Genomic DNA, 26,922 nt, shown 5'->3' on the forward strand with positions numbered 1-26,922 from the left:
CTTACTTTATTGTACTATTGTTGGACCTTGTTGTTATTAAAATGTACATATGATGGAAATGAATACATTATTACACTTGAGTAATTGAGTGGTTTATTTGCATGTGAATGATTATTCATGAATCATTTCGAAGTTATGTGTCTGTTAATACTTATGCCATTTTTTTAATAAATCCACAATGTTGATTGTACAACAAAAGTGAGTGATCGGAAATTGGGTGATGGTGTTTGACCAATTGGAAAAGGAACAAAGCCAAGCCTTTCACAATATCTCAGTACTATCCCTCTTTCGTGCCCTGCACTCTGCTAGCCTTGCCTTCAGAACGAGTATAAAAATATTCTAAAATCGTTACACCATCAAAAGACAATCTGGGAAGGCTACGGTTTTATTTTAGTTTACTTCAAAATCTTCCCAAATAAAAAAAATTATGCACGTACACTCTTACTATTTCGCTCTAGCATCGTTTATTCCAAAGTTATGTTATGAGAGCGGATTTTATTTTGTAACTTCTGTCCGGAAGTTGTTTTTTTCTTTTCTTTTTTTTTAACCCCACAATTGGGTGCGCGCGTGGTCAGAAGAAACGAGCAGCCGGGGAGATCTGCTGCTGACAGGTTGGAGGTACTTTAAACAAGTATTGTTGGTTTATTAATATTGAATCAAACTGTAGTTTGTTTAGTAGTTGTTATACCGCATGCTAAACAAAAACGTACAAATATAGCCCAAGAAATTAGGAAGTTAAAGTTCAATACCGCTAATTAAGAAATTAGCGGTATTGAAATATAAGGTTATGCCGAACACTATGAATACCCGTGACTTAACTGTTTTGTCCTGCTGCCTTTTTAAATTCGGCGTTAACATTAACGAATACATCATATGGCTAGTTCTTAAATACTGTGCGCCCTTCAGTAATGTGCCTCGTACCCACAGTCGTCTTTCATTACAATACACCGCCGAGTCTGCACTGTTAACCAGCTGTAGTCATTGACGTTAGAAAATAGTTGACATTTAATTGAGAGAGGGTTAAAGTGCTGCTCGGGCTGACTGGCTATACGTAAAAATGGTTCCCGTCATTGTCTCCATAGTTGTCTCCCCTTTTCAAAAAACTTGAGCTTTAACATTTTAAATGGAGTTTGCCATTAACTCTACTTTCTCCGCGGTTTGGTGTTGTAACCTGTCTGTTAATAAACTCCAGGTCCGGTTTCTGCTGTCAGAAGCTTGCGCTGGAGTAAACACTGGTAGAAGGGGGGAAGTTTTGCGTTCAAAGAGTTACAAGAGTGTTCAGTGTCCTGTCCCGTCGAGTAAGATGCAGCATTGAGGTCTAACGTCAGTGACATGTTGTAGATTAACGACTAGTTTTTCATAGACTTGCATTCTGCTGGCTGACGTGTGTGTGTGTGTGTGTGTTTAGGGTGGTCTGCATATTAATGCAGTAACTTAAATAATGAATTAGAATTGATATTCTGTAGAAACAGAGTCATGCATAGGAAACGTCAATCAGGTGTTAAAGATGACTGTAGCTCTAGTGGGACACTCACTGCAGGTTTTGAGGTGAAAGGTGACTTGTCTCTGATTGGCTGACATCCATGAACCCACCCTACTTTCATTGGTTCCTTGGTATGCCCCCCCCCACACACACACACACACTCCCCCTTCTCTCTCTGTGGTGGTGCTCGTTATGCACGTGGTGCACTCAAGCTCAATAAACTTAGGTGGAGTAGGGCAAGAATACAGTGGATCGCGTGCTTCACAACAACATATCAAACAACATTGATTATGCATTAGCTGAAGAATATTTAACTTGGATTTATTTTTGCAACAATCTTAATAAGATGTGATGTTTCTCTGGCTAACCGATGGGGTAGAACCTTTCTTGACCTTCAATTCACACCATAGTGTGACTTCTGAATCCACCCACGTGGGTGAGTTCAGAGTGCTTTATTGAATGTGGTACTTGTACTTTATATGCCTGTTCTCATGTAGTTTTACTGATGGAAGAAGTATTCAGAACCCTTACTTAAAAACACCTGTAAACGCACAGAAAATGTACTTAAAGATCCCCTCCAGACATGTATTAAAACACATATACAAATAGTCTGCTTGGAACAATAATGTGTCTGATATGTTTTTTCCACTAAAAAAAAATATATTTATAATTATAATTTATAAGTTCCACATTAAGATCCTTAAAAAAGGCATCTACTCCTTCCTAGCTTATTAAAAATTCCAGTATTTATGATTATGCAAATTGTGTTCAATATTTAAGTTTTCCTGCTGGACACAAGATGTCTCCTGCTTCACTGTAAAGTCCATTCTCAGTGTATGTGCACTGGCGGCTTCGGGTTTCTACATCACACTTGTATAAGTTGCAAATATTGGACCCGGTTTGGCTTCCCCACTATTTGTGATGTCACAAATCATGCTTGTAGGCCCCGCCCCTTAAAATCAGATTTTCAGTGAGCGCAGAGAAACTTTCAGCAGATAAATGTGAAAACAGCCTTCTAGTGTCAAACTCTGCACGTACACCATTCTGCACAGTGAAGCTCAAACATCCAACTGTAGGAACAAGAAGAGAGACGTATTTTTGAGTGGAGGGGGACTTTAAAGTATCGAGTTCTAGTATCCGATATGTTATCATATAATCTATTACATCATTAGATTGTTAATACTGATGCATCAATGTGTAAACAGCATTTTACTGTTGTAGCTGGTTGAGGTGGAGCTAGTTTTAACTACTGTCAATCTGGCAGTAAATGTACAGTGTAGGTTACAGTTGACGGCTCTTCTTTATGGCAGTATTGCGGGATCTCTGTGTAAAAAGGGCCGCTGAGTCAAGGGCAAGGGCGAGCTGAAAGCGATCGCAAGTGTGGTCACACTTTTCAAAACTCGCTCCATAAGCTGGCCAGGGCAACACGTCGAACCTGAGGAAACACCTGGTCAAACACAAAATCTATCTAAAAGCTGAAGAGGGTCTGAAAGCCAAGTCCGCCTGCAGCCAGCACCGAAGAAGTTCACTTACTGGACCCTCCACGGATGACTGAACTTAAGTGAGGCCTTTTTGTGAAATATTGGATCATTTTAGGTCTTTGGGCCTCAAACAGTCATTTAATAAAACCATCTGAGCAGTTTAGAGGGAAGGTCTCTCTCTTTGGTGGAACTGCTCACAAATCCTATCTGAACATGGGGGGGGGTCCCAAGCCAAAGACGTTGGGAGCCTTTGCTCTATGTTTTAACAATGCATTGTATTTTATAAATGTATCGTATGTTTTTAATGTAAAATCTTAATCGGAAAATTAGGAGTTACTACAGCTGTCAAATAACTGTAGTGGACTAAGTACAATATTTCTCTCTGAAAGTATAAAGTAGCATAAAATGGAAATACTCAAGTAAAGTACAAGTACCTCAAAATTGTACCTAAGTACACTTAGTTATTTTCCACCGTTATGTAGCTGTCTCTTTTGTATGATTTAAAAAACAGTTCAACGTTCTTCACTGGCATGACCATATTGAAATACAGTAATGCCAAAGCACTGAATGAATATGACATAAGCTTATTTTACCCACTTTACGTTTCCCCAGCCCATTTCGCCTTGAGTCCCAGATACCAAGCAGCATTCCTATGCTGGAATACTACCCTACCTTAGGTTTGCTGTGTCATTTAATTTCTGATAACTTAACACACATTTGTTTAAGAATATGTACCATGGAAGCATAATATTATCCGAAATATTAAAGGTATTAACACTTTGACACACACCTCCCTACATTGCAGGGCCTAAAGATTTCGTAAAAGGCAGCAGCCACTATAAAGCCCCTCTCATTTCAGTTTTTATTGTGCTTTAAACGACCTGGGGACCTTTGGTGTCCCTGAGGGTTTGGGGGGCCCTGGGATAGTTTCACCTTTTGCCTGGTTGATAATCCAACCTTGCATAAAGTGAGTGGAACAGGGAATTTAAGGGTTAGGGTCACTCTCACTCACTCAAGCTGGTCAAGTTAAGGCAAGCTATCAGTGAGATATGTATGTGATACCACAGTCTTAAACCTGAAACAAAAGTAAATGGCTGTGATAGTGATGTATAATAAAGGAAATTGGAGTATATGCTACACATTTACATCCATTTCTGATTTAGACACGTCAGATGTTTTCCCGACAGTCCTTGATAAAATGTTAACGCTATGTGATTTTCATGCTAATGTATTTAGAACAAAAACAATTAGTCAAATAACGGATTTGTCAATGGACAGAAAACGAATCTGCTACTTTTGATGCTAATTTGATAATTGTTTAAGTCCTTTTGTTAAGCAGAAACGCTAAACATTACCTAGCTCCAGCTTCATTGTGAGGATTTGCTGCTTTTTTGTCTTACGTGACAACAAACTTAGTATCTTTGGGGTTTTGGACTGTTAAAACAAGCAATTTCAAGACGCTTCCTTAGGACTTAGAAAATTGTAATGGGCATTTTTCAGTATTGTGGGACATTTTATGGATCAAACAATTAATTAATGGACTCTTGTAAACACAGACCCAATATGAAAGAAACAACGGCATATGCCACAACTCAATGAGTCAACAGGGCCGCTTCCTCTCCATCTGCAGTTTTTCCTTTGATCAGCTTTTATCGCGCTCTGTCTAATCATCTCAGCTGACCGCACAGGGGTCATAGGTCACTGGGGGAAAGGTGAGGGGACCGAGCATCTGCTTGAACCTGTTTGCTTTTGCCAGGCACTTATAGTTAGGGAAGTCACATTTCTCTTCGTGTCTACTAGAATCTACAGTAAGACAGATGCTACAGATGTGTAAGACAAACAGGGTGTGTTGATGCACAGTGTAGTTTTGTGGTTTTAAAGATGCTATATATTTGATTGTATTTTGTAACAGCAATTAGGAAATTCCGAAACTCCCAATGATTTGGGCCCCAGCCTTTCCTATCTCATTGATCTTGTCTATGGATAAGTTCATTGATTGCTTACATTCTTTGAGTCAATCAGACCGACCGTCTTACCGCAACCAGCCAATCGGAGCCCTCCCTGGAGCCAGTCTGACCTTTGATTGGCAGATAAGTCGAGCTTACACATCACCTTGTAACAGAATCTGTGCGAGCGTTAAAGCAGAGTTTGGCGGTTGCTGTAGCAGCGGTAACAACAGCATTCCCAGGGTTGCTGTAATTGGATGTTCAGCTGAAAAAGGGAAAGCCACTGTCTTACCTGGCTGCTTTCTGTTACAGGTGAGTGGAGAAGAAATTCACTAAGATTAGAAAAGTACACTGGCATATAGAAATACATCTGCATTGTGCTTATAGAAGGTGGAGACAACGTCGTCATCTTATCATCTGTCTGTGTGCAGTTATTGAAACCTATAGATACCAGGCCGAGCCTTGTGCAGGTTTTTCCAGCTTCGAGGTTGCCACTGTTACTTGTCAGTAACTTTTGAAGCATATTTATGGTAAACTTGCAGTTATCCTTCGATGCACCTCAGTGACTGTGGGTTTTATGGCAATTACATACAGTCGAACAAATACCCCTCTGACTGTGATGATTCTTCTGAATTCCCCAAAACGGAAAATGGCTTTAAGGACATTTGTCTCTGTCTTTATAGTCTATAGAGGCTAATTTGTGAAAGTCACGAAATGCTATGAAATGTCTTGAATCCTGTGCTGTGAAATACAGCAGCTATGTGTTGTAAGGTATGTTGTTATTTCCTTGTAACCGTTTTTTTTTTAAAGTGAACTGGAAACAATCCCACAGTCGAGGGATTAGAAACTAGAAAGGAGTAATTTAAGGGGAGTCCATATAATGATCAACTTAAAACAGCACTTTGTAACTTTTGAAAGAAGTAATAAAACAATCTTCCTTTTACAGGTGAGACGTTTAATTCATAAGCAAAAAAAACACACCTTTGCCCAGTGTAGTACACTCAGGGGTTTTGCTGCTACAGCCGTACTTGGTCTGGTATGACCAGTAGCTTATTTTGGCTAATGTTTGGTAATGTTAGCAAATTTTATAGCTTTGAAACTGACATTACTAAGTCAGTTCACTAAAAATATGACTCTTGTGCTGCTGTTAGACTACATGTTAGCATGTACCACAATCTCATAATTGTCACTTGTGGCTACAGTGGCTGCTGTTATGCAAACGTTACATTAGGCTCACTTTAATGCTAATAATCATTAAAAACATTCTTTAAAAATGCAACAGACAGATGTTACATTAGGTTATGTGTAACCATTAGACAAATAACACATAGGCGCCAAAATCCTCTCTTTATGAAGCTATATCATTGCTAACAATTTACATTTTTAATGTAAACGGGGAAGATTTAGAGACTCTTAAGTGGTCCGTCCATGCTCCTCACATCTCAGCATTCATCATCAGTGTATATTCATTCCAACAAAGTGGCGAATGATAGTAACAGACTAATGCTCCCTTGTGGCTGTCGGGCCCACTTGCTAATGGCTGCTTAAATTTTGCGTCGACACCGTCAAGTACAACTTGGTCTTGATGTGATTATTTTCGTCCCTCGGTTTGTGTCGTTAACTTGGAATCTGGGCCTAAGGTCATAGTCTTCATCCTCACGGCTCACATGGAGGTGGACCTGCCCCTGACTCTGTCAGACTCTGTTTCTAATCTGTTTATTCTTAAACACCTCTTCTAGTCTGCCACCTCATTTGTGTGTGTGTGTGTGTGTGTGTGTGTGTGTGTGTGTGTGTGGTGCATGCGTGTGTTTGTTACACTGGGAAAAAAAAACCCATCATTATTCCCCAGCCGTTAAACACAAACACCCATACCATGGGAACCTGACACACCTGCTGAACTTGTCCAGAGAGAATCTGGTAAATCTATGATATATGATCTAATTATACTGCAATATGAGCCGCTATTATTCTACAGTAGTAGCAGCAGTACAACGTGCCAGAGGTCTCTGTGCTTAACATACAGCCAAGCATTACTGTAAGCATTACTGCCTAGGCTCTCGACATTTACATCTTGGTGTCAGAAGTTACACACTAACTTACAAGGGGCACAGTTTTCATTTAAAAAAAATATCTATTTCTTGCTCTGTACATAATGAATTAATATGGCTGAGGCTGCCCATTTTGATGTCTGGTGGTTCCTTTAACTGTCCATCATTTAAAGGCCCTGGAAATCTATTTTCTAAATCAGCTTCTTACAATGAGAGATGGAGTCCTACATGAACACAAAATGTTTTGGTTAGTTCACATAGATTTCTGCATTTCTGTTTTTGTCCTTGCTTTTCTGACTGGTTTAAAAGAGGCAAGGCTCAGATGGAAAACAGTGATGTCGCGTACTTCAGTGCACAAGATTTAGCAACATTTGAATCAAACCAGACCCACACTGTCTTGATGAAGCAGATTAGCTGTGTTTGAGTTTTGGAGGATGTGTTTGTTTTTTTTTTCCAAACTTGAACTTTGTTGCTTATTTATTATACTGCATTATTAATATATATGAACATTTAAGGTTGTAGCTAAATACTTAAGATTTGAAACTACATTTTCAGGGGCTTTTAAATTCTAATTTGGGCACTCTTTCTTCTGTAGAAGGCAATTCCAATGTTAACTGTAACTATCCGTTGTATTGGGTTGGCAACAGAAATCTCAAGGACAGATATCTTAAAACCTCAGCAGATGAACCTGGAATTATTTGCATCGCCAGATACCAAAAAGGATAAGTGAGAAATAGAGAAGATGTGTATTTTTAGCCATGCTAGCAGCGTGGCTTTAGGGATGGCAATGTCTGCAATGTTTGTGGTTCAGAGTGGAATATCTTTATAACTATTGGATGGTTTGCTGGGAAATTTTCTACATACATTCATGTTCCCTAGAGGGTAAATTCTAATGACTTTGGTAGTACAAACAAACTGAGGGATGTGATTGCTTGGTGGTTAAAAGTAAAAAAAACCTCCAAAAATTACAGATTAAATGAAAGAAATGAATGAGCTCTCTTCTCTTTATCTAGGTTCCCTCCACACACACTCACCTCAGGGCCAGCAGGGAGTGCTCAGTGTTGTCAGGAGCACCCCACTGCGACGTTTATCTAACACACACACTCACGCAAGTTTACCACTCCACCCACCCACACGCACCAACACACACTCGCCTTTTACCTCACCGGCAGCATCATGCTGAGCCAGGAGATCTTGCAGAAGCTGAGGCTGCCACATCTGGATGATGTCAGCCAGTACATCAGGACTGTCTCCACCCCCATGTTAGTTAGCATGGGGGCAGTGGCTGCTGCGACAACCTACTACCTGGCAACACGACCCAAGGCCCTCCCACCAGTCTGCGACCTCTGCATGCAGTCCGTTGAGGTTCCGGTAAGTTTAAGGGTTTAAGTTAAGTATCAGAAAGATTGCTGCTTTACAATGCACTTCTGGTGTCCTCCAGTAAAGGACAATTTTCAAACTGGCTTAATTTGGCTGAATTTCAATTTTTCAAACAGTTTATGGCTTGATTTAGCAACAAATGCATACACAGGAACAACCCTGCCCTCAGCAGTTGGGCTCTTGGTGTGCCTCTGAAAAAAGGGTGGGGTGTACAGTCCAATCTAAGTACTTGCCATTCTGAACAGACACAAGCCCCAAGCAAACTACTACAAACAAACTTGTACAATACCAATTCGACTTGTTAAGGCTTATTCAAGTCCAAAAGCAGGACAAGCCCTCATTTTGTCACAGCCCATGCTCAGTTGGCTAGATAAAGAGGCACATTTAAAAGTATTGTAACCAATATTTTACTTATAAATAGGGTGAAATTAACTTAATAAATGAATCTGAATTCTGAGAAGCCAGCTTAAGTTGCCTGGGCCCAGCTCCCCCAGGTGCGAGACATCAGGTAAGATGGCCCCCTTGTATCTCAACCTGTAGGTAACCTGCAAAAGAAAAACGTAAGATCGCAAGAGGGGCATTGGCGGGGACAGAGACTGTCACAGTTGGCAGGACACTGAGTTACACTGTAATGACACTACTAATGTATTCAAGGTTAACAAGAATGCACAAAGTGTATGTGTGTGTCTCATCATAAAGAATGTTTCTCATTATTCCATTTAGTTGCAAATATGGGGAGCATAAAGTCAAACATACCATGGCTGTGAAGTTAAAGAGGTTCTACCTCCGAAAATTGAGTTGTTGAGGAACTGAAAATATCCATCTGGGTTTTGAGTTGAGTTCATGGTCTGTAGAGTCTTGAAACTTGAGTAAATCACTACATTAACATGATATATCATGCAATATTTTATACTGCATGATGTAATGTCATATATTTGTGAGTTATCAGTACACACTGGAAAATGCTGCATGATATGTATTCGCTAATCAGCCCTAAACCTGGAAAAGCACACATGGAATAAAGTAAAAAAAATCAAGCCCCACAATCAACCAAACTGTAACTGCATGTGAATTGAATAGCCAAGCAAGGGTCACATGACTGAAACTGATGTTGGGATTACTGTGGGATCGATTGTCGCTTTCATAGTCCACATTTGTTCCTTTTTATCAGGGCGGAGAGTTGGCACGCCGATCAGTTCTGCTGAATGGAGACGGTTACTTGACACATTTCTACGATGATGCCAGAACAATGTATGAGTTCTTCCTCAGAGGGGCCAGAGTCTCCAGTAAGTCACAAATATATTAATATTATATGATTTTGAGTGTATGTATTTTTAGTTACTCAAGCTACTGACCAAAAAGTATACATGTTTCAACTTCATGTGCTCTAGTTGACTGCCACTACAGTTTTACTTGTCAGCAAAAGAATATACAGGGTAGGAAGGTACAGTATGTACAGTATTTGTGATAAGAGGGTATATTCTTTTTTTGTTGTTTTTTTTTCAATTATTCTCTCTCCCCACTCTGTCGCTCTCCTTTCGTCCTTAAGATAATGGTCCCTGTCTGGGCTCCAGGAAGCCAAAGCAGCCCTATGAATGGATGTCCTACAGAGAGGTAAGAGGCGCTGTGAGCAGCTCACCTTATAAAACATCATGGCCTCCAGCTTGACAGCAGTGGAGCTAAAGGTTGCAGGTAGCACACACCGTTGTTGACACACAGCGGTGGCATTGGTAAAGCCGGCGGAAAGGTGGGGAAAATATGACCTGTGTGGTTCGTCCATGTATTTATGTTTTTAAATTTGTTTCTTAAGTGCTTCTGAAGAATTGTATTTCCTCTTGCACTGGAAATGATCATTAAAGGGGCACGGCATCAGTTTTACACAACAAGTTCAGTGTACTCGTCGTCTGTGAAAACAGTCGGATAATGTCTTCCGTGGCTCTGGAGGAGCTAGAGCTCGGAGACACATTTCTAACAGAAATCCTGATTGTGAAGTTTAAAAGTCATGGGCATTTATGAGGCAGAGGGAGAGTCTAGTGAAAAACTGTGAGGTGCATTATGGGAAGTGTAGAATCCAGTGTTTTTGGAGTTTGACGGATACTAGATTGAAAGTCAGAATATCTCGGTGTGTGCTGCACAGATTTTGACCATTGGGGAAAAAAACAACCTGTCTCTTGTGAGTCCCCAAACTTCATGCAAGAGAAACAGTAAATAGCTTAATTACCCCTTTAAGAGTGAAATTCATTAGATTATAGCTATTATATTTCTGTTACATAGGCTCCAGAGGATGCGTTCTATAATACAACAGGACGGCATGAAAAGTAATATCTTACTCTGTCAGTAACATGTAGCCTTAAAAACCAACTCCCCATTGTTTTGATGTAAACAAGAGGTTTTTAAAATAAACAAAATAAAGAGGCTACACTTGAGAAGTGTACTTTACGTCCACCTAGTTTATCATGCTAAACACTTTCAGGTTTTATTGACTCAAATTGGTTTCTAAGTGTCTGTCACTGATAGTAAAACATTAGTTTGAATTGAATTATGCTGAGGTTTTATTGGCTGATTTCACCAGTTAACTACCGTAAATGACATTTTGATGATAGTAACAGCATGTGATTGTTTGGTATTGCTACAATATTGAAAATCATAAAACACTTTATATCCCTTGTTCCCTTATCTTTGATTTTGTGATGATCAAACAAAGCTCAGTTTATGTAGTTATTTGTTGGTGCTGCAATAACACAACAGCATTGTGTGTGTGTGTGTGTGTGTGTTTGTTAGGTAATGGAGCGAACAGAGAATCTGGGTTCAGCATTTCTTCACAAAAGACACTCCAAGACCACCGACTCCCACATTGGCATCTTCTCTCAGAACAGACCTGAGGTACAGACACATACCCTTCACTCAGTGCCCGATTGCCCGATTACTCCTTTTCTGACTCTTAACTCAAACCTGAAACAAACACGCATATTTTTAAATTCATTATGACTTACTTCATATCATTATCTCCGAAGTCCGAATAAATGTCCAAAAATCTGCTTACAAATCAGACAAAAAAAAGACCCTCCTTATAACTCCAGAACCTGCCTGAGAATCATCACGTTTTTAAGTATCAAAGTAATCCACTGATGGTTGTCTGTACTGCCATGGGTACACTGTAAATGTTTTTGCTGCCAAATTGCCAAAATGTAAACAAATATAGGCTAAAAAAAACAGGGCTGAAGTTGTAACCCCACAAATCGCGTAAATCCTTGAACCCATGGTATCCTTATACTTCCTGAGTACATCTTTCAAAGCATGATGGGAACTGTAGGTCCAGAACTTAGAGCATGATTATTCTCCCAAAATAAGTAAGACAAAGAATAATACTAGGAATGACAAAATCCATTTATTTTAACTTTTTTCTCAGTTTGCACTATCAATAGGGTTTTTTTGGACATGACTAAGGCTCATAATGTCCCATCAAGTGTTCCTTATGGTTCTTATATCTGTGGAACACTATCCTCTATCATTCATAAACAGATATTTGCCCTGTGTTGAAAACCTAAACTTTTTTCCCCCCATAAAAACGTGTAGTACAACTCACATGTAAATTGATGGTATTTGTGGGTAGCCCAATTTATTCTGAAAATAACATTATATGGCATGCCTGACTAATACATGTAGCAGCTCTGCAAAAAGCCAGTAAATAAAGAGAAAACAGCTTTAAAGGGATTCTCAGTTATTTAATTTAAACTTTAGTCAAACATATCAGTAAAGTATCTATAAACTCCGATAGAGCTATAGCTTATCTGCTATTGTTACTGAGTAAATGTATTGTCTTACAATGTGTGTGTGTGTGTGTGTGTGTGTGTGTGTGTGTGTGTGTGTGTAGTGGACCATCAGTGAGCTGGCATGTTACACCTATTCTCTGGTGTCAGTCCCTCTGTACGACACACTGGGAACAGAAGCCATCGCCTACATTATAGACAAAGGTAAACCACAGCAGCAACATCATACAGACACTCAGAGCGTTTTCGTGCGTGAACAACTACAAATTGCCTGATTTGTCTGCATGTGCTTGTATGTTGTTTCTGCAGCTTCCCTCTCGACTATAGTGTGCGACGTGGTAGATAAAGTCAACCTGGTGCTGGACTGTGTTAAGGACAGGGAACACTCTCTGAAAACCATCGTTCTAATGGAGTCCCCCAGTGCCGAGCTGGTCGGCAGGGGCCAACAGGCTGGAATCCACATCCTCAGCCTGCAGGAGATGGAGGTCAGCAGGCAGCTTTTGTCCCCAGCTCTGTCGTTTTTCGTTTGGAAATATTCCTTATTGTTGTTTGCTCAACAATTTTTGCTTTCTTCCTCTGTCTTTGGTTATTTTGTTCTAACCTTCCATTTTTTACATGTAACTCTTTTGTTTTGGTTTTGTTTTTCCTTAACTTGGAGTCTTTGCATTGTTTTTGTTTTATCTTGCTGGTTTTTTTTCCTCATTTGCCACCTTGTTTTGTGCTTGTTTTACTTCCTTTTGTTTTATTGCTTTGTTGACATTTTAATTTATTTCATTTCTTGTGCTGTTGCTTTTTTTATTGCTAGTTTTGTTGTTGTGTTGTGTCGTCATTCCAGTTGTCTTGTTTTGCTCTGTTTTTTTTTTTTTTTTTGCCTTGTGGTCATTCAATAATGCCTTTATTAATGTGCTTTTCTTTTGCGCAGGCTATCGGGAAGGCCAACCATCACAGACCAGTGGTGAGTAAACTGTTAGATGACCTCTTACCAGTCAGTAGTGAAAATTGTAATAGTGTTGTGTGTTATGTGGCACTGTTTGACCGTTGACACCCCCATCCCTCCAGCCTCCACGACCTGAGGACATGGCTGTCATCTGCTTCACCAGTGGAACAACAGGTGACACACACACACAGTAAATTGCACCCAATATATTATCCATTTCCATGAGTATCTGAAGTATATACTACATATAAAACTCTAAAGATGTGTGTGTTTGTACTTTCAGGAAACCCAAAGGGAGTTATGTTGACACATGGGAATATTGTGTCCAACTGCTCAGCCTTCATCAAAATGACAGAGGTGAGGCACTGATATCTTAACAGTTTACAGAAGGAGAGCAGAGAGGGATTTTAATATAAAACGTTAACATTTAACAAGAGATAACTAAACACTAAGGGGGCATATTACTTAATTTACTGAGGAATAAAGCAAAGGAGAAACCAGAAATTAAAACGTGAATGCAAAGGAGCTTAAATTGTCAAAATGATGGTCAGTTTCTGAGGTTAGAGCAGCTTGACTTCACTTTATTGGTTTTTAAAAAGTAAAAAAAAAGAACAAACTAATAAGTAATGGATGATGTAGCAGAGAGAAAGGAAGGGGGAAGGGGGGAGGTCTTATCATTAGTCTGGTGTCTTGTGTCCAGCCCTTTGTATTGGCACTTCAAACCCTCCGCTGATTCAGGATCCAGAAGCACCCCCATTATTTTAAGAGGAAGAAATGTGTGTTTGTTGGGAGAGTGGGGGACCGTGACTACCTCTGTCCTCTTCTCTCCAGTCTTACGCTCAGACCACCTCAGAAGATGTCATGCTGTCTTTTCTGCCTCTCGCTCACATGTTTGAGAGGGTGGTGGAGGTACATACATTAACACTGACTGCGTTCCCTTCCTGTCTGTGTGTGTGTGTGTGTGTGTCTGTTTGTCCGGGTCGTGTCCATTGGTGTGTGTCCACGTGTCCCCGTCTGTGTGCGCACCTGTTTTAGGTTTGCTGTCCACTGTATCCAAGTGATGTCCATATTTCCTTCCTGCCCTTGGCTCATATGTTTGAGCGAGTAGTGCAGGTACTGTATGTTCCCTTAGTTCCCTTAGTCACCCTTTTGTTAAATGCAGATCAATATTCCTACAAACCCTGTGTCGACCCCTCTTTCATTACACACTGAGCAGTTATGGTGACCTCTCTGATGTTGCTGACAGGGGGTGATGATAGTGCAGGGAGCCAGGATCGGCTATTTCCAGGGAGATATTCTTTTGCTGACCGATGACCTGGACACGCTGAAACCTACTGTGTTCCCTGTGGTACCCCGTCTCCTGAACAGAATGTACGATAAGGTAGGTGGGCACGATGATGGGAGCCTCGTAAACAGCAGTGTTAGCTCAGAGACTCTCTGACCCTGCTCATTTTAACATTTGTCCCTTGAGAGCCGGTGAATGTTGAAGATGTCTGTGTCACCACACCTCCATTTTGCGTGCAATGCAGCATAAACATTAAGGATGATGACGAGGCTGTTCGTAATGATTACGGAGAGCCTTTCGTGTGTATGCGCCTCTGTAGATCTTCGGGCAGGCCAACACCTCTCTGAAGCGCTGGCTGCTGGGATTTGCCTACAGGAGGAAGGAGGCAGAGATTATGAAAGGCATCGTGAGGAGAGACAGTATCTGGGATCGACTCATCTTCCGGAAGGTCCAGGTACGCAGAGCCAGCACACATGAACTCCTGTCATGTCATTGCATAGTTGAATGCTACATGTCCAGGGATGGTTTTTACTAGGCCTGGGTGATATATCGAATTCATTCTATTAGCTCGTATTTTTGTTTTTGCATGATGTGTAAAATGTCAGACTGCGAACAAGATTTTATTAGACCCATCTCATACAGTGTGGCATGTAATAAACTTACAAGATCGTTGTTCGTGAATTGACCCCAAGCTTGAAAAAAAAAACAAACTACTAGATTTTATCTGTTGGCCATATCGCACAGCCCTAGTTTTTACTGTGCATCCCTGCCTTCTGTTGAAATTGATTTCGGCCTGTAAATAATTACACAAACAATTTGGGAGAATAGAAAACAACAACAGAACAATGCAACCACTGAAATACAGTTTTTTCCTACAGACCAAAAGGTGTGGGCTGAAGCCACAGCTTATTGCACCTACCGTTTTTACAAAACACCGCCTATTTGACGTCAAAAGTAACGTCAGACACTATCCCTACTATACTAATGCCAGCATGCCATTCTGATCAGACACTTTTATATCTGTACATTCAATTATTTTTAAACTTTTTTTTTATGTACAGAGTGTGCCACACATTTTCAGTTCCTCACTACAGCTGCTCAATAAATTCACCCCTCAAACAGAAATCCAGTGGTTTCCTTCCATTAGTCCTGACCCTTTGTAACATGCAGACTCGTCTCAAATCAAATTGACTTCCTCTCATGTTAAACAGCTCTTGGCTCCTTTCATTTTGTTTTTGACCTTATACATAAATTTGTGCAGTTTTAAAATGTAAAGTGTCTGAATTTTAGAGCCTTTAATTGAATAGACAGTGGGTCAGTTGGTTCTTGGAAAGTAGTTTGTGTTTGTTTTAGTTTTTTTACAATTTACTCTAAATTCAGACACTTGGTTTAAATGGTGGCTGAAGGCACATGTGGGGTTTAAAACTTTCTGTAAAGTTTGCAGACAGGCTTAACTCATGAAGGGTTTAAGAGCTCACAATAAAATATATACAGAAACATTGTTATCATCCTCCAACAGCCTTTACTGAAAGGGATTCAAGAGACAAAAATATCTGGTTGACTGATTTAAAAAAAAAATTAACATAGTTTACATAATTTTTTGGGGATGCAACTGATAGAGCTGTGGAGTACTAATGGAGTGTGCTGCCCTCTACAGGCCAGCCTCGGTGGTCGCGTGCGTCTCATGTTAACAGGAGCTGCTCCCATCTCTCCTGCTGTCCTCACCTTCCTCAGAGCTGCAATAGGCTGTCAGGTAACACAAACACGCTCAAGTTGAGATTAGCCCTCGTTTCACAGTTTACCCTGTCTTTTTCTTCCGCCTTAACTGGAATCTGCAATGTACTACAGTAGGTAATATGTAGAAATGCTGCCATCTGATCTGTAACTATGACATTTCCTCATCCACACTTCTCTGTTCCCAGTCGGTTCTACATTGCGTAATCCTGTGTTTGTAGTAGCAGTAGTAGTAATGATGATGATCATAGTTTTTCTCTGTCTCAGTTCTATGAGGGCTATGGACAAACAGAGTGTACCGCTGGATGCACCTTGACCATGCCTGGGGACTCTAATGCAGGTAATAAATAACAAAGCTGCTGGACTTAACTATTAGTAATTAACTAAGAGGGTGTTTTTACGGCATGCAGCCTTGTAAAAGTGATGAACTGACTGATTACTCAGCTTTGCAAGAACCGAACTTGACGTCACGCATCCGCAGGTCACGTGGGAGCTCCTCTGCCCTGTAACTCAGTTAAACTGGTGGACGTGCCTGAGATGAACTACCTGGCTGTAAACGGGGAGGGCGAGGTGAAGCACAAAGACAAACAGACATCATCACACAAACGCTGTCTTTTGATAGATTTTTGATAATGTATGTCAGTCATAACTGTGTATGTGTTTCCAGGTGTGTGTGAAGGGTCCTAACGTGTTCCAGGGCTACCTGAAGGACCCCGAGAAGACTGTGGAGACTATTGATGCAGATGGATGGCTTCACACTGGAGACATTGGAAAATGGCTTCCGGTAGGTTACGTTTGAATTCAACCTCACACATATTTATCAACCTCACTTTGTTCAACTCAACTTCACACATATTTATTTCAACCGAAGTTCAAAAATGAATTCTGTGTCCACAGAATGGCACGCTGAAGATCGTGGACAGGAAGAAGCACATCTTTAAGCTGGCACAGGGGGAGTACATTGCTCCTGAAAAGATAGAGAACGTCTACTCGAGGAGTGATGCAGTGGCACAGATCTTTGTGCACGGAGACAGTCTGCAGGTAGGTGGAGGAAAGTCTGAATGTGTGTGTGTGTGTGTGTGTGTGGAAGTGATCCCTGATTGAGCAAAATGCCAGGCTCACAAAGTTTCCCCAGGCTCCTTCTGACCTCTCTTCCCTTTGGTGAAACTTAGTGTCTCTCAGTGGGGTTGGTGTATTATGAAACAAAGTCCTAACACTTTATAATACAGCTGTTCAATCATTCTAAAAATCCCTGCTGTATTTAACTTGTATGTATTGTGTTTATCTCCAGGCATGTTTGGTAGCAGTGGTGGTTCCTGACCCTGACTTCCTGTCTGGCTGGACCAAGAGGACCTTGGGACTGGAGGGCAGCTACCAGGAACTATGTGGCAGAGCGGTAATACTTTTCAGAGTTTAACTGCAGGCTGCATACATACTGTTTCCTGTGCCCACACTGTAAATCCATTTCCCCTTTAGGATAATAAAGTTAACCACTCAGTCTCTTCATATACAGCAGGGATTCCCAACCAGGGACACATGTACACCAGGAGCTACTTCTGCAGTTGCTAGTTGGCACGTGGAAAGATTGTGGAGTCGCTCAACTAATTCAATCAAAAAAAGAAGTTATGATAATAAATAAATAAACAAATAGGACTACAAAGTGGTGTGAGGCTATTCTTAATATATTTATTGTCACAATAACTAATTAACTACCAGCACCGGACTAGCCTCCCACCAAAATTACAGTAAGTCAGCTGTAACACCTAAACACCAACTGTTGTGTGCGTGTGTGTGTGTGTGTGAAAAGTAGTTAGCAATCAAGTAGAGAAGTCAGAGATGGATAGCTAAAAGTAATTATGTCTTGTATGAAGGAAATTATTGTAAAATAGCCACTTTTATATAATTAATAGAGTTAACTAACATCTATTTTAAAATGAAAGAACACATTTGGAACAGGTGGTGTTGATGAAGGGGTACCTGAGTTCATCTGATGGAGCTGTGGGGGTATATCGGCCAAAAAAGGCTGTGAACTGCTGCTATACATGGGGAATGCACACAGTAAAATGCAATCTTATAAAATAACTCTGCAACAAATATTACTTTATGGAACTTTATTAAACTTAATAGATTTTTAATTAAGACTGTCTCAGAAACATGACCATTCAACGGCAATGTTTTAGGCGGTAGTTTGTGGTGTATTTTATTGCACTGTATTGTAAGGTATTTCTGTTTTTTGTCCTCTGTACATGTCAGAACTGACTGCAAATGTTGCCTTGAGCGAGAAACTAAGAGCTTAGACTGAATGAGTAAGTGAGTTGGGCCAAACAACGCTGATTTGTCCAAAACCATAGCCCATGTAGCAAGTGTTAACTGAAAGTCATTTTTTTTCTGTGTGTACAGGAAGTCAAGGCAGCCATCATGGAGGATATTATGCGACTTGGCAAGGAAGGAGGCCTTAAGTCCTTTGAGCAGGTGCAACACTCGCTCATAATTCAGCTGAGATTTGAAATATCTTTTCCTGTATACCACTAGTGTAGACTTTGTAGTGTTCTCATAAACTTTGTTCAGGCATGAGATGCTGTTTTCCTGGAAGTGAAACATTATTATTCTCTCTAACACAACCTGCCAACACGTGTGTGTGTGTGTTTTTTTTTTTTTAAATTTTTTTAGGTGAAGGCCATCTACATCCACACCGAGATGTTCTCGATCGAGAACGGCCTGCTCACTCCAACGCTGAAGGCCAAGAGGAACGAAATGCGTCAACACTTCAGATCTCAGATAGACGAGCTGTACGCCGGGATCGAAATGTAGAAGGAGGAGGAGGAGAGCAAAATGGAAGAAGAGACACAAGAGCTCTACCAAAGGTTTTTCAGATGAAGAGGAAAGGAGGAGGCGGAGAGTGCAGTACAAGCTAAAGCACACATGGGGAAGCAAATGAAGGGGTTCTCTCAGACCAAAAGGATCATCGGCCGGTTTAGTCCTCGTGGCCATAACACTAGAAACAACAGGAACAGGTCTTAATGGAACTTGATTCAGAGCATTTAGAACAAAATAAATGACCAATAGGATCTATGGCACCGACTACAAAACCTCCGAGGGTCCAGAGTAGATTGTATGCTTAAAATCAATGTTTCTGTTGATGACGTAGTTTGGCCTATGCCACGTTCAGTACAAATTGTGTGATCATATTTTGATTCAGGTCTTTTTGTGATATTATCTCAATTAGGGGCATTTTAAAGGGAAATATCAAAGTGCAGCTCTGTAGCATCAGATATCTCAGGACTCCAGTGTCAGGAAACACACACGGTACCTCTGACGCAAACACACGCACACGCACGCACACACCTTCTTAACTTTAAGGATAAGGAGGGAAGACTCAGACCACCGAAACGGGTTCACCGATGGTTAGGAGCCATATTGATAACGTTTCAGTCTCTTTGATGAGATTTTTTTATCCGATCTTTCTTGAGTTTGTTCAGTAGAAAGTTGAAATCCACAATGGATAACAGGATTGTTTCTGTTGGGTCCTTAAAATCGTTTCATGAATAAGCTTAGGTCCAGTTAGGACCCTGGGAAACCAGCACAGTGAGCCATACTAAAGATAGTCTAAACAAAGCTAGCTGTACACAGGGAATTCAGGTACTAAAGAACAATCAGGACATTTGTCAATGTTTTAATGTATTTATGATGGTAACAGGAAGGGAAGAGATTTGTTGAATCAGTTTTCTTAAATTATTATAATATAGTAGGGTGAAACTATACAGCTTGAATGAAATCCTCTTGAATATTTATGGTTTTAATTTCATGGAAGTACTTTTAACTGTGGTCTTGCTATGATTGTTTTTACTGTCATTTCAGATTTGTTTTGTAAAAATTGTAATTAAAAATCATCAGAAGAGCTGTGTGATCTCATGTCTTTTGCCTCATCAGTGTTGTGTGTATGGGAAAACCATTTAGATATGTAGTTCAGTTTTAGTTAGTCTCTCTACTCCGAGGGATGTGCATATTTAGCATTCACAAAGACAAACTTTAACCTCATTATTTTATTTAGTACAGATTTTATTGTTTATATGTATTGGACTAAGAAACAAAACAAAAAACCCATTCCTTTCTCTTGCTTAGGTGCAAAAATTATAGTTGTTTGTGTTTTAGGTATTTTTTAACTTTATAAACTAAAGTATCTAAACCATAGATAATCTAAGCTACTTCTTTTACTTTGTTAACACTTCTGTTTCAAAGGAACAATCAGAACGGATACTGAACCCCTTCGCTCTCCGTAGGACCGAAATTTAAGCGAAGCCGCTCGGGTTAGATAGTTTTTACACATTTTCTATGCAAATGTTTATTTTAAGTAAATTTATGTCCATACTATATCGACGTTAAATTAAATAAAAAATATTGTCATTTTATCCACAAACTCTCATTTTGAGCTGTAACTTTTAAGTTTTAAGAAATCGTACCACCCGCCACCCCACCCTGTGTATCTGGAATGGTACGGTCCGGAACTTGAAGCATTTTGCGGGAAGCTGTTTCAGTTCGAGCTACGGAGTGTTTACAAAACAAACCTAACGAAGCTACAGTTGTTCCAAATGAGGTGAGAAATATAATTTATGAGTTATAATCTAGCCGAAATCTGAACACATATCTATGATACACACCGCTCTCTCGTATGTTGGTAAAGTCACAATATGTAATTTAAAATCTGATGCTATAACAGCACTGCTTGTCTACTGGGAAATGTAATTGTAACGTTACACATTATAAATTAACGTTAATATATAACATTATATATATTAATGTTAGAAATAACATTATACCACTGGAGATACTTTACAAATCGGCCAACTCTTGCTGCGAGTTTCGGCATCTAAGATAGCCAAGTTGCAACTTTTTGAATTGATTCGTACTCTTAGCAACCGCCATTTAACTTAAGAAAAGTGGTCAAACTAGCTGAAAACAATAAGGGCTTTGTTTGTTTTAAGTGTTGTCTGGTGGGGATATAAGCATAACAGGAGCTTTTAACAACTCAAAAAAAGTCCTTGGTCACATTTGTAAGGCAATTAGCTTTGCAGGAAATACAAAATAAATGTGCTACATTACTGAATGGAGTTTGGTTTGAGGTTAGCCACATAACAGCTCAACAGAACGATCCAACGGCTCCCTACGAGGTTTGTGCTCGGCATCAAACAGCAGCCTGCAGCGGATGGAAACTCAGCGTCACTTCAGCAGGGATGATGCTCAGCGACCCAGGAATCAGAGTCATGTGGTTGGAGATGTCACCTGGTGGTGGCGGTGGCACAAATATTGAGAATGATGATGATGATGATGAAGTGCCCTTGTCTTATTTGTTTCCACAGTGCCAGAAAGGGCAGAGGAGCCAAAGTGCTCGCAGTGCCACAAGATGAGAGTCAAGTGAGTTGGTCAATGGTCACTGCAGCATTTGCACTACTGATTTGATTCCAATTGAAGTGCTCTGTGATTGGATGAAAATTGGTATAAATCATTGCTTTTTAAAAGGGATGAAAATGGGTCATCCCCTTGTCAGATGTCTGATTCCTTTCAGTAAAAAAGCACGAGGAGGGAATTTCCATGCAACATTTTGATGTCTGTGTCTGTAATTGTGTCATTACACGTCGTTGTAAAGCTAGCTTGATTGACTGTGTTGTACTGAATTGTGGAACTGGAATTGTATTGTTCTCCGTTGTGTTCAAATTCAGAAGGGTTCGTCTTTTGATCAAATGGATTCTCCCAACCTGTCTGCTATAGAGAGAGCTAGCTTCCTGGAGGGACTGCAGCCAAATTATGGTGAGTCTTTACACTGTGCGGCTAGATCTTTATCCATGTCAGTGTCGTTATGTCTCCATGAGTCCTTTTAAAAGTAATCAAATGGATTTTTTGAATGTGCCAGTTGAAGTCAAACACAGCACTCCAATATGGTTGCTAAACTATATGTTGTAAATGGAGGACAGAGCTACCAAGCACCATGATACTATTACAAGTGGATCGACAATGCATTCTGTTGTATTTTTTTTTTTCTACGACTAATCTTGTGTTGCCGTTTTGACAAAGTAAGTTAAATCTGCATCGTTTTACTGCAGCTCTTGTCCAAGCAGATTTCACAGTGACATTGGTTTTTTTCATGTTTGCCTCTGTATCCTCGCACATTCCCCCCCCCCCTCAGTTTATTTAGGTCACCTTGTTTCCACAGTTCCGCGTAATGTCAAACCACCAATCTTGCGCTGACCAGAGAACGCTTGTGTTGCCTAGGTAACCCTCTGCACAGTACCGCCATGGAGGAAGATATAAATGGCTTAGAGAAGGGAGAGATGGACAAAGGAAAAGCTGGGAGGAAGGACATTCCTCAGACGCTGAAGACTACTGTTAAACAGCGTGGCGCTGCCGTGAAGAGGAAGGAGACAGACAGGGATGGAGAGAATGAGAAGGAAGAGGAGGAGGAGGAGAAGAAGAGGAGTAGGAGAAGTACTGGAGGGAAGGTGAAAGCCAGGTAAGGGTAAAGGAATTAGTTTGCTACTGTTACTTTCCACACTGATACCACTGTATTGCGATGTGAATGCAGCTTTTTGCCGTCGTGTCTGCATTGAACAGGCCCGACGAGGAAGGGGAAACACGGAAAAAGAAGGGAGCACCTCAGAGGGAAAGGGGGGAGTTAGATGTGGAGAGGACGGAGTCAGACCCAACGGCCAGCAGTCTCAAACGTTTGGTTGGGAAGAAGCCCGCCAAGAGGAGGAATGCTGGACGGACATCTGCAGCGAGGTGAGGTCACATAGAGAAGTTACCGTATACCATTCACGGAGAAGTGGGACAGGGATTAGGGGGAAAGGGTCCGAAATAGTTGTGTGGCGCATAATAGTCTGGCTGTTGTGGTCATGCCCTTTTTCTCTTCTGTTTGTTAATATCCAGACGTAACACTGCTCTACGTCTGTCCTCTTTGTTCTGTGCATTGATCTGTTTGTCTTCCCGTCAAATTATGTATCGGCCTCTGCGTCCCAACAAGGCCGGGGAAAAATCAGCAGATGAAGAGAGAGAGTGAATCGGGAAGTGGAAAGTCCAGTGACCCTCAGTCACAGGTGAGGACATGAATGATAATGTGTCCATAGTATACCAAAGTTGTGGCAATAAGGTCATAATGAAAGCAGCGTTGGGGGGGAGACTAGGAAAGGAACTTCTTGTGGAACCAGTTAAGTGGAGACTGTACATATGCTGAGACAATGTTATGCTACATTTTTTTTTCTTCCAGGAAGAAAAAGACACTGACGCCGCCCAGCAGAGCCGTAGGAAAATCCTGTCCTCTGATGAGGAGGTGGTGGACGAGGACACGAGTTGGGTATGGACTAACTTCAGCAGGAGCCTAGCATCCACAGGACTGTGGCCTGCATTGTGACTTTTCACTTAGTTTGTATTCATCTTTGTCTTTATGTCTATTTTTTTTTTTCAGAACCCAAGTCCAAAGAAGGCGAAGATGTATACTTTGGGTGGAACCAGAAAGTCTTCGTCTGATAAGTCTAAATCTAGAAAGTCTTCATCGGGTAAGGGAAAAGAGCACAAGAGGCTACCATCAGTCAAGACTTCTGGCTAAGCTGCAAAGTCACTGTATACTTCAAAATCGAATCTCAAACGTTATGTTTCAACCCCGTTTAAAGGAATAGTTTGGCATTTGGGGAAATATGCCTATTCGCTTTCTTGAGGTAGATGAGAACACTGATACCACTTTCATATCGGTACATTCAATATGAAACTGGAGCCAGGAGACGCTTAGCTTAGCTTAGCATAAAGACTGGAAACAAGGGGAAACAGCTAGCCTGCCTCTGTCCAAAGGTAACAAAATCTGCCTACAAGAACCTCTAAAGCTCACTTATTAATTTTATTATATCTCATTTGTTTAATCCGTACAAAACCGAAGTGTAAAAACATCACCTTGTGGTTTTGGCGGGGGGGCACAGTGACTTCCTTGAGGTTTGTTGTCACCGTGAGGTTCCCAGCCAAAAAAAAAAAACCCCGACAAGTTGCAAAATACTATACATGAAATAAAACTAAGGCTTCATATCATCTTGAGTGCAGCTGAAGCATTATAAGTGTAAACTGGGTTTTGGAAATCTAGGAATTAATATTGTAAAAAAAAAAAGAAGTTTTTTTTACTATTTTTCATGAAACCCCAACCGCGAAAAAAACCAAATTCTTCCACGTCAAGGCAGCGCGTCTGCAGGACCAGACGAGGCCAACGGCGGTGAACAGAGGAGGAAGAGACGAGGTCGACGGGGAGGAACGGAGTTGGATGTGGTGCTGGACGCCTTCCTTGACTTCTGTGACCAGTACAGGTACTTTCGTGTCATGTCACCACACAATAACCACTTACATTCACAACTTGAATCAGTTTTCCTGCAAATGCTGCAGTTCGAGATGGTATGTGTGTTTTGTTTTTCAGAGAGTCTGTGGAGTCCGAAGCAGTCAAACAGTCAATTGATTCGTTCTCCTCCAATGTGAAAGAGCAACTCTTGGAAAAGGTCAGACTTTCCAAATTCTGTTTACTTTGTGATACGGAGGAGTTGAAGCAAAAGAGCGACTGGACTCTGTTCAGTTTTCCAGATGTTTCCGGTTGACAGTTAGAGGTTTAAACTTATTTTTGTTAACGAGAAAAAAAAATGGTACATTATATTGCCAGCAACTGATACAGTACGTTATCACTCATCTTTATTAGGGTTAAAGCAACAGGCCTCTGATTACAGAATTACAACCACAATTCTAAACTGTTTAAGCATTTTGTTGTATAAGAAATTCTGAAACCGTTGTAACACATTTATAACCACCTTTTCATGCCGAAAATGTGACAAAGAAATTATAGTTGTTAAGTTTTTTTTCCCAAAAATAAGCCCCTTAGACACCAGCGTGGTATTGGCCAAGTCAACAATAAATGTGATCATACATACTATAACATGTCCATCAAAACAGAGGTAGATGATATTGATTAATATCAGAATTTTAATCAAACATGCATATTCTCTGTGTTTTTTTTTTTTTTCTCTTAACAGATCTCTTCTTACAAGGAGCTCAAAGTTCTAAAAAGAGAAAACGCCAAGGTAACTATGGTAACCAGCTTTTAGCCATGCTAGGGATGTGTGGCTCCACGGAGGGCAATGTTGGTCGGTCGATTCACCGCTTTGGTTCAGACTGAAATATCTCAACAACTCTCAGATGAATTGCGATAAACTTTAAAGACATTCATGGCGCACAGAGGTTGAATCCTACAGACTTTGGTGAGCCTTTACTTTTCATCTAACGCCACAGTGAGGTTGACATTACAAATCCAACTATTGGTTGGATTTGCATACGTTTTGGTGCAGACATTTATGTCCCCCTCAGGATGAATTCTCATAACTTTGGCGAACCTCTGGCTTTTCACCGAGCGCTATCATTGGGTCAGAATGGTCTAGCGTTGCTGTGGGCTCTTAGTCTTGTTACAGATACCGTGGTCTTGTTGGCAGCCTGTATTTACCGTTGGCGTTTGTGTCCGTGTGTGTCAGGTGGGTTCTTTGATCCGCACAAAGACGCAGAGACTGTTGGATGCCAAACATGAGCTGATGAGGTGAGTTCAGAGGCACAAACACACATGAGTTTTCATTGCCACAAACTTACTGTAATGTTTTAGTGTCTATAAACTAAAAGTAATCCCTTTTTAAAATAATTACTCATTAAAACATCCATGGCGGTGCCAGCTAGATACATAATTAACACAAAAAATGTCTTTTCAGTGTTAAAAACAATCACTATTAACCTACTTTCCCTAAAAAGTAACACTTCCTGTAATTGGTCACAATGACTATTACGTTGTGTGTGTGTGTGTGTGTGTTTTCGTTCGGTCAGGGCAGAGAGGCAGGTGTGGTTGCTGGAAAAGGAGAAAGCTGAACTTAAAGTCCGATTAGCTGATCTGAGACGAGGCCAAACCTTCCTGCATGACATCAGAGAGCTCCACGGAAAATACCTGGACTACCGACACAAACACCCCAAAGAGAAAGAGACGGTATACACACACACACACACTGATGATGTGAATATTGACTTTAGAAATAATGGATATTATGACCTGAATACTGGTCTGATTATTTGTGTGTCTTGGTCATAGGTACAACTTTAGCAATACAAACTATCTTTATCTTGCTGGAGTTTTAATACACAGCGGATGCTTTTCAAGAGTTTTCAATAAAAATCTCATGGTGACATACTCCCTCCTTTCCTCTCTTCCCACCCAGTATGGGGCGTCCAGCTTGCCGGCCCTGCTGTTGGAGACCAAGCATTTTCAGGTGGCACAGCGTCGGCTGACAGGAATCAATAACCGACGCGAAAAAAGGCAGAAGAAGAATGGGACTCGGAAATAATGCGCCATACACACACACACACACACACACAAATGTACACAGGTTTAAGACTCTCAAAGACTACATATTATGAGCAATACTAAATCTGCAGGAAATGTTTTAAGGCCTTAATACAGAAAGCCACTTGACATTTTGGATTGTATGTTGTGGTTCCGATTACATTGTGTACACTGCCCATCTTGGATAAATACAATACTGTAAGTATAATAAATGCAAAAAAATAAGAGCATGTTTTCTTTATGTGTGGTTTTTCTTGACTAAAGAATAAAAGAAATTCTATTTTGAGGTTATGTTGAATGCTTGAGGTCCAGCTGGTTTCCATTGTAAAGTAATTTTCACTGACTGATGCATTAAATGTGCATGTGCATTGAATACTGTATTTTCAGTTTCTAAATTTCTAAATGCAAAGGGATTGGACGTGACGGTACCGGGCAGTTTTTGTTGTTTAAGCCAATCAACTGCTCCCT

At 40.6% G+C, this 26,922-nt stretch overlaps 2 protein-coding genes across 7 annotated transcripts; both read left to right on the top strand.

The window, feature by feature from the left end:
• The first annotated feature begins 465 nt into the window (after window positions 1–465).
• LOC122880792 (long-chain-fatty-acid--CoA ligase 1-like) lies at window positions 466–19,962 on the top strand. 6 transcript variants are annotated; one of them, XR_006379034.1, is made up of 22 exons: window positions 5,067–5,222; window positions 7,972–8,329; window positions 9,510–9,624; window positions 9,888–9,952; window positions 11,120–11,221; window positions 12,213–12,312; window positions 12,418–12,593; window positions 13,031–13,063; window positions 13,168–13,219; window positions 13,329–13,402; window positions 14,081–14,158; window positions 14,292–14,426; window positions 14,650–14,784; window positions 15,988–16,083; window positions 16,332–16,404; window positions 16,546–16,634; window positions 16,732–16,848; window positions 16,962–17,105; window positions 17,356–17,460; window positions 18,318–18,370; window positions 18,465–18,536; window positions 18,735–18,764. XR_006379034.1 is itself a non-coding variant. In XM_044206256.1 (21 exons), the coding sequence occupies exons 2-21, from the start codon at window positions 8,135–8,137 to the stop codon at window positions 18,873–18,875; spliced, it is 2,097 nt and encodes a 698-aa protein (XP_044062191.1). In that variant the 5' UTR covers window positions 466–618; window positions 7,972–8,134; the 3' UTR covers window positions 18,876–19,962. The 6 variants fall into 6 exon arrangements, 5 of the variants coding, with proteins under 5 accessions (XP_044062191.1, XP_044062192.1, XP_044062193.1 ...); XM_044206256.1 differs by lacking the exons at window positions 5,067–5,222; window positions 18,318–18,370 and adding an exon at window positions 466–618 and having other exon boundaries at window positions 18,735–19,962; XM_044206257.1 differs by lacking the exons at window positions 5,067–5,222; window positions 18,318–18,370 and adding an exon at window positions 547–611 and having other exon boundaries at window positions 18,735–19,962.
• Window positions 19,963–20,532: 570 nt separating this feature from the next.
• On the top strand, window positions 20,533–26,681 carry cenpu (centromere protein U). Its single transcript, XM_044204184.1, has 14 exons — window positions 20,533–20,658; window positions 21,422–21,476; window positions 21,782–21,869; window positions 22,332–22,569; window positions 22,671–22,838; window positions 23,080–23,152; window positions 23,323–23,409; window positions 23,521–23,611; window positions 24,274–24,400; window positions 24,508–24,586; window positions 25,112–25,159; window positions 25,604–25,665; window positions 25,944–26,100; window positions 26,330–26,681. Exons 1-14 carry the CDS (start codon window positions 20,654–20,656, stop codon window positions 26,453–26,455), a joined length of 1,404 nt encoding a protein of 467 aa, XP_044060119.1. The 5' UTR covers window positions 20,533–20,653; the 3' UTR covers window positions 26,456–26,681.
• The last annotated feature ends 241 nt before the right edge of the window (window positions 26,682–26,922 follow it).

The sequence above is a fragment of the Siniperca chuatsi genome, linkage group LG8, assembly GCF_020085105.1.
Source record: "Siniperca chuatsi isolate FFG_IHB_CAS linkage group LG8, ASM2008510v1, whole genome shotgun sequence".
Classification (NCBI taxonomy): Eukaryota; Metazoa; Chordata; class Actinopteri; order Centrarchiformes; family Sinipercidae; genus Siniperca; species Siniperca chuatsi.

What these genes read in the sequence shown, in the direction of transcription:
- LOC122880792 (XM_044206256.1), top strand. Translation starts at nt 8,135, where the DNA reads ATGCTGAGCCAGGAGATCTTGCAGAAGCTGAGGCTGCCACATCTGGAT. An exon ending in TCTCTCAGAACAGACCTGAG is followed by an intron (nt 11,222 to 12,212) that starts GTACAGACACAT and finishes GTGTGTGTGTAG; the next exon opens with TGGACCATCAGTGAGCTGGC. An exon ending in CGCCTACATTATAGACAAAG is followed by an intron (nt 12,313 to 12,417) that starts GTAAACCACAGC and finishes TTGTTTCTGCAG; the next exon opens with CTTCCCTCTCGACTATAGTG.
- cenpu (XM_044204184.1), top strand. An exon ending in TGGACGAGGACACGAGTTGG is followed by an intron (nt 23,410 to 23,520) that starts GTATGGACTAAC and finishes TTTTTTTTTCAG; the next exon opens with AACCCAAGTCCAAAGAAGGC. An exon ending in GCCAAACATGAGCTGATGAG is followed by an intron (nt 25,666 to 25,943) that starts GTGAGTTCAGAG and finishes TCGTTCGGTCAG; the next exon opens with GGCAGAGAGGCAGGTGTGGT.